The 7,601-nt window shown below is 36.2% G+C and overlaps 1 protein-coding gene across 1 annotated transcript; it reads right to left on the bottom strand.

The window, feature by feature from the left end:
• Positions 1-4,121: 4,121 nt before the first annotated feature.
• On the bottom strand, positions 4,122-5,078 carry LOC103598032 (olfactory receptor 2B2). Its single transcript, XM_008581942.1, has one exon. It carries the CDS (start codon positions 5,076-5,078, stop codon positions 4,122-4,124), a length of 957 nt encoding a protein of 318 aa, XP_008580164.1.
• Between the last annotated feature and the right edge of the window lie 2,523 nt (positions 5,079-7,601).

Here is a 7,601-nt window from a genome sequence, read left to right as displayed (position 1 = left end):
ATGTCCCCCTAAAACTTTATCCCCACTGTAACTGTTGAAGGTGGGAAACCCTACGATGGTAATTGAAAGGTGGGGTCCTGAAGAGGTGATTAGATTGTAGAACCATGCCATAGTGAATGGATTAGTAATGGTGGTCAGGGGTGTGGTTCTGAGGGCTTTAAAAGGAGAGTGCATGAGGAACTCTATCTCTCTCTGCTCTGCCATTTTCTGCCATGGGAGATCCTTGCATTGCTGTAAAGCCACAACCAAAGAAGACTCTCACCAGATGTGTTCCCTGGACTTTGGATTTCCCAGCCTCCAAAACTATAAGCGATAAATTTTGTTTTCTTACAAAGTACCCAGTTCCAGGTATTTTGTTATAAGCAACAGACACAGACTAATACAACATCTCATTATTGAGGTTACATGTTTATGTCAAAAATGAATCATTTGAGTGGGTTCAGACAATAACACAGTATTTTGAATATCGGCTCTCTCTCTTGTAGGCTTGATTTGCCTATTGACCAAATTATTAGTGACTAGTTCACTAACTAGGTCATTAAGGAAAGTCAAGTTAACAAAAAAGAAACATGACATTTAAACACACTTGATCACGTTAAGATATCTACTTTCTCAAATCTTTACAATGAAATTATGGTAGTTCTTTTTTTTAAAAAAAAAAAGATGACCAGTAAGGAGCTCCAAACCCATGGCCTTGGTGTTATCAGCACCACACTCTCCAAAGTGAGTCACAGGCTGGCCCTAAATTATAGTAGTTCTAAAGCAGACAGCAGGCCATCCCTGAAGAAGTCTCAGTTTGCTGCAGAGTATCACATGGTTTGGGTGTTATGTAGGTGTCCTGTTTATCCTAGTTCATTTAACTTTTTTCTGCCTGCCTTGTGGAATGGTTGAATATTTTAGTTTTTCGACTGGTTGGATCAAGCAACTCTTTCAAAAAGGTGCATGAAGTGTAACTTACAAAGTTTCTCACAACTGAAAGTGTGTGTGTCTCTGTGTATTTGTGTACATGTGTGTTTAAACCCAATCTAAAAAGATGGCAACAGAGCTGCATAGGAGTAGTATTTATTACAGAATCGAACTTGTAAACATGAGAATAACATAATTATGATTCCAGCATAGCTCTTTTGTAATTGCGGAGTTACATTTTTGCTGCTAATGTTATGTTAGAATAATTTTTAAATGTTATCTTGAAATAGAAATATGTATTTTAAGTGCCAATACAAAGGTAAATGTACACTACTTAAATATGTGCAGGATGTTTATTTTTTCTGTAAATGTTAAGCTAAACAAATTACCTATAATGGAAGTGATTAATGATTTATGAGCAAGCTGGTTGGCCAGACACTGATATACTATACAGAATGCTTTATTCCACTTGTGAAATTCTGTTGTCTAACCTGAACTTACATTCCATGGTCATAACATGTTATATGTCTTGTTATTAAAAGTAAGTGAATCCATCAAAAAAATAAATGAGGGCCGACCCCGTGGCTCACTCGGGAGAGTGCAGTGCTGGGAGCACAGCAGCACTGGGAGTGCCGAGGCCGCGGGTTCAGATCCTATATAGGGATGGCCGGTGCCCTCACTGGCTGAGCGCGGTGCAGGCGACACCAAGCCAAGGGTTATGATCCCCTTACCGGTCGCGCAAAAAAAAATAATAATAAAATAAAAAATAAAATAAATGAATAAACTTGTCATCTTTAAGTTCATACAAGTTATTGATAGGTGTATATTCTAGTAGGATAAAACATTTAAGTCCTGTGACACTAGCAACTTCTTCCCAGTCTGGTCATGTTTTATTAATCACCTTCTGAGTAAGGTTTTACAAGCAGATAAGAATAAATAGAATTGCTTTACCATTTAAGTCATTATTGCTCCACATTATACAAAAGTATAATGAGAAGTGTTTGCAAATTCTACTCAGATATCAAGATATATTATCCATAGATAGCATCTCCCCCCGCCCCCTCATATAAGTCTAGTACCTCTATAACATAGACAAAATTTGTTTAGTACTGTTCTAAATGAATCCAGAATAGATTCAGGATATATACTCACACAAACACATACACATATACATACACACACAAATATATATATATATACATACACATACATGCACATACACACAAAGGTACCTCAAAAAGTTCATGAAAAGACTTATATTATCTTTCAATTCTATTTCTTCATGAACTTTTTAAAGTACCCTGCATGTGTGTGTGTATGATCACAAATTAATTGATAGCAAAATATTTATAGAATTTTCTTATCAATAACTTTTAAAACTTACTTTTGTTATGAATAACTTTTTAAATGACTCATTTTTAAAACTGTGAAATACTTCAATTTCTTTTTTGCTTGTTTTTTTTTCCCCCCCAAACCCTCGACTTTGGTGTTGTAATGCCATACTCTAAGCAACTGAGCTAACAGCCAGCCCTAAAATATCTTAATTACTATCACTCTGTTTTCTCTGCTATTTTCTCATAATTCTTTAAAGGACACTAACATTGACTTTCAGATGACATCAAAATGTGTCCCTGAAAATCTGATATATCATTTATTTGGATTTTAAGAAATGAATGTATTTTAATTAGTGATATCCTCTCAAATTTCAGTATACTCTTTCAGTGTTTTCCTCCCATTTTTCTTTATAACTCTCATTGATTATATTATATTATATTATATTATATTATATTATATTATATTATATTATATTATATTCATTATATTACATTACATTATATTTATTATACTATATTGATATATTATAACTCTCATTGATAGAAATAAAGGATAGGAGCTCAGCAAACACCTTTGTTTATTTTAACTGTTAGCGCAGTGGTTCTTAAATTGTGGTCCCTTGATAAGTAACATCAGCATTACCAGAGAATTCATAGAAATGCAAATTCTCAGGTGCCAGCCCAGACCTACTGCTTTAGAAACTCTGGGGGTGGGGTGACTCCCAGCAATTTTAAAAGCCCTCCACGTGATTCTGTTGCACGTTGAAGTTTTAAGATCCACCATGTTACATTACAATCACACTGAGGCAAAAATGTATGCTACTGTACTGTTTTAAAAAGAAATGTTATTGCATTTTCTGTTTTTATGATATATTTGGTTGAAGAAAAAATTGGAAAAAGGATAGTAAACAAGCAGTTAAAATAATTACAGTGTAACTAACCACAAAATCAATCAAATAACCAACTTACAGTGTGTATTTTCTTCAGCAGTTTGATATGTTCAGAAGGCCATATGAAGAATTATAAATTACAGTCTGTGCTACCTCAAGGGAACTAACATGGCGTTAATAAGCTTTCCTTCTTGCACAAGAAAAGTGCATTAAACAAACAGTGGGCATCATTATATAATGTGCTTTTTAAAAATGATTTAAACTATAAGTGCTACAGGTGTTAAAAGGAGAGAGATATTATATACAGTAGAGGAATCACAAAAACTGTCAAAAACAGTTATTTGATTCAAGTCTAAAATGTAGCTACAATTTTATTTGGTAGATGGAATAGAATAGGACATTTCAATTTAGGAGAAATGCAAAGTACAGAAATAAGAGTGTGGAAGATCAAAGTAAAACCATGGAAGTAAAACCATTGTGGATTTTAGTATCGTGTTGATATGGAAGTAGTGTTAAAATTGAAGCAAGGGCTACTAACCTTGAGAGGGGACTATGGGTGGTTTTACAGACTTCTGTTAGATCTCTTGCAATTGTCGGAAAAAAATTGTGGTGTGTGTGTTTGTGTTTGTGAGTATGCATGCAGCTGTATGTATATACAAATGTTTTGTTGTTATTGTTTTCTGGGGAAAAGATTTCTAAGCTTTTATTCAGTTCTCAGAGGAGTCTAAGACTCTTCCTCATGTATACAAACCAATGGTACAAAGCTTGAGATCTTAAAGATTTTAAGCTTGCTTTATTTGGGGAGATTATAAAAGACCAATTCTCAGGACTTGTGCAATAAATGTATTTAAGCAGTAGAAACAGAGCAGTTCTCTGTCAGTGACATTTGTTTGAGGAAGATCACTTAGAATTTCAATGGTAGTGAGAATAAAAAGTTTGGAAAGAATTATATTATTAAGCTGTATAAATTTCTAGTCTTTAAAAAGCCCTATCATATGATTATTCCTTGTTTTTTGATTAAGAAGGCCCTTGCAATCAATCTCTTAAAAGCCCCCTTTACATCTTTGTTTCTAAGTGTGTAGATAAGGGGGTTCAACATGGGTGTGATGATTCCATAGAAAAGGGACACCATCTTTCCCCGGTCCTTGGAGGAAGGGGATGGTGGTTGCAGATACATATAGATAGCAGTGCCATAAAAAAGTGACACCACAATTAGATGGGAGCCGCATGTCCCAAATGCCTTCCGCCGACCTTCAGCTGACTGTATCCTCAACACTGCTTGAACAATAAAGGCATATGATATAAGAATGAGTATCACAGGTATTAGAAGGAAGAGCACGCTGATGAAGAATAGCTCAGCCTCGTTTGCTGTTGTGTCAGCACATGACAACTTGAGCAGTGCAGGGACTTCACAGAAGAAGTGATCCACTTCTTTGTGGCCACACAGTGGCATACGAAGTGTCCAGGTAGACTGCAATACTGAGTTGCTAAAGCCACTAATCCAGGATGCAGCTGCCAACTGGAGGCAGAGCCTTTGGTGCATGATTACTGAGTAATGGAGAGGCCGACAAATAGCTACAAACCTATCAAAGGACATGACAGCCAGGAGAAGACATTCAGTGGAACCCAAGGCCAGGAAAATGAAAAGCTGGGCCACACAGCCACCATAACTAATTACCTTCCTGGTGCTGCATATGTTTACCAGCATTTGTGGAACTGTACTTGTGGTGTAGCAAAGGTCCAGGAGTGAGAGATTGGTAAGAAAAAAATACATGGGGGTATGGAGTTTAGAATCCAGATGTGACACAAGAATTATTGACAGATTGCCAAAGATGGTCAAGATATAAGAAACCAGGAACATCACAAAGAGTGGAAGCTCTAGCCATGGTCGATCTGAGAAACCTAACAGAATGAACTCCTGTGGGACACTCTCATTTGCCCAATTCATGTTAAGTAGCTCAACCTTTGTTTCCCTGAAATATAAAAAGTCAGTATGTTAATAAACATATATTTTTGCCTATGTCAGTTAGTTTTAATAATTTTGCTGGCGATTTGCATGAATTTACAGATTGGGACACTCTCATTTGCCCAATTCATGTTAAGTAGCTCAACCTTTGTTTCCCTGAAATATAAGAAGTCAGTATGTTAATAAACATATATTTTTGCCTATGTCAGTTAGTTTTAATAATTTTGCTGGCGATTTACATGAATTTACAGATGGATCCTATTAATAAAGTAAAAAATGAATTGATGAAAATATAGATATTTACCTAAGTATTTCAAAAGTGTTTATGTAATTGTAACAGCATAATAGCAAAGTGATTTTCAAAAATTTTAAATCATATTACCAGTTTCTACATTCACAGAATTTAACCTTTGATATTTCATTGTCTTATAAATGCAGTGTTCTCACTTCTTTCTACCTGGGTATCTACTATTAGGTAGATGTAGATACAGTTCCTGCCATTTGAGTTTATTTTTATTTCTCCTCCGTGCCAATAAGATTCCTTGGTTGTGGGAATCAGTTAAATTCTTTGAACCCTACCTCCCATTACCCATTCACCACCCAAAAAGCAATGTAGACAGTATCTAGTAAGTTATCAGACACAATTTAAGGAAACATAGCCTTTTACTTTCAGAATTTGTATAGAATTATTTAATAACATGAAACATGAAGTTGATAGGCCTGGGCTCATATGCCTTCCTTCCCTAATTTGTTATATTACCCTGAGAATGTTTCTTATCCTCTGATCTTCAGGCTCCTTGTTTATAAAATGAAGACAACAATGCTTTTCTAAGTTGTCTGGATGTGAAGCATAAATGGTGTGAAGCATCAATGCACACTACTTAGCCTGGATTCTGGCCTTTGGAAAGGGGCTCCTTGTTTATAAAATGAAGACAACAATGCTTTTCTAAGTTGTCTGGATGTGAAGCATAAATGATGTGAAGCGTCAATGCACACTACTTAGCCTGGATTCTGGCCTTTGGAAAGGGGCAAGTGTAGATGAAAGGAGCTACAGTCATCCAAGGTCTGAGGTGCTCAGAGGAATTAATTATGAATTTCAGAATTTTAAATTTCTTGGGGTTACCAAAGGAAATGGCTCTGCCTGTTGAGATTCAACTTTCTATTTCCTCTATAACCCCCAAGCCATCAACCTCAACAATAGGGGTCACAGTAGCCATCTGATGTGAAGTACAGGCGTGACCTTTAGCATAAATTACCTGGAACTTAGAAGAATAGCTGTGTCAGCAAAAGCAGAACAGAGATGGGAAAATTCTGACTTGCTTTGAGCAGAGGCTAGTCAGATCCCTAAATTTCCTGGAGGTAATATGTCAAACTCCACCAACTAAAAATGTATTTATCTCAAGGAAATCTTAGTGGGACACTAAATTATTTTATCTATATCAGATTATATATTTTTCAATTTTATTCATGGTCATCAAAATGTTAGCAATGTGTATTTTAATTTTTCTACTTATTCTAGAACGGTTAGTTTCCTAAAAAATATCCCCTTGCTCTCATCTGAAAAGATTTGAGATACATAGTCACAGATATAGATATGAAATGATGTTCAAAAGTATCTTAAGTGAAAAAAGAAGGTTACTGAACATTTGTACAGCATGATTCCATCAGTTTAAAAAAAGGAATATAATATGGTATAAGGAAAATATGTTATATATACACTAATACATAAATTAAAAATTACCTTGAAGAATATAGAAGAAAGCATTACCCCTGTGAAATGGGGATGGGGAAGAGAATAGTAGACTTTACTTATAAATTTACCTGTTTTTTGTTGTAATTTTTAATAAGCAAACATTACTTTTGTAAATTTTGTTTTAATTGCCCCACTCTCAAATTTGTTCTCTGGATTTTACTCTCCAACTAGTGTTGCATTAGTTAAGACTTTGATTCCCTTGAGGGTACAAATCTTTATAAGAAATTTAATTTTTTTTTAACTCTTAATACTTTCCTAAAATTTAGTCTGAATTTACGCAGAGCTTTTCTAAGGGGTGAATTGTGGGAACATTTTGTATCTTATTCACAAAAATATATACATTGCCAAGGAATGCAGAAATCAGGCAAAACAAGATAAATGGCATCATTAAAAAGAGAATTCATATACTTCGCAATTTCCTGGAGTTGCCCAAGTATTGAGTGGAGCCCCTTAGCCCCTTAAGTCCCTATAATTGGGATGACTGAAATGCCCCAGCTGCACCGCAGGCTCTCCCCAGCCGGGATGGTGGGGGGCCGAGGGCCTTGGCCAACCCCCACCCCCCCTCACACACACACCTGCATCCAGCCCAGCAACGACCACCAAGCCACAGCAAGAAGGGCCTGGGTTCCCTAGCTGGGGTGGCGCAGCGCAAGGGCTTTTGCCACACCCCCTAACATCTGCACCCAGCCCACAATGACCAAGCCACCACTGGAAACCCCTGGTCTCCCCTGTGGGAATGAGGAGGGTGCCAC

The sequence above is a fragment of the Galeopterus variegatus genome, unplaced genomic scaffold (assembly GCF_000696425.1).
Source record: "Galeopterus variegatus unplaced genomic scaffold, G_variegatus-3.0.2 Scaffold2491, whole genome shotgun sequence".
NCBI lineage: Eukaryota > Metazoa > Chordata > Mammalia > Dermoptera > Cynocephalidae > Galeopterus > Galeopterus variegatus.
Note: the sequence above shows the minus strand (reverse complement) of the source record. Positions and strands in the feature narration are given on the sequence as shown.

Coding starts and splice junctions, on each gene's coding strand:
- LOC103598032 (XM_008581942.1), bottom strand. CDS start 5,078: ATGAATTGGGCAAATGAGAGTGTCCCACAGGAGTTCATTCTGTTAGGT.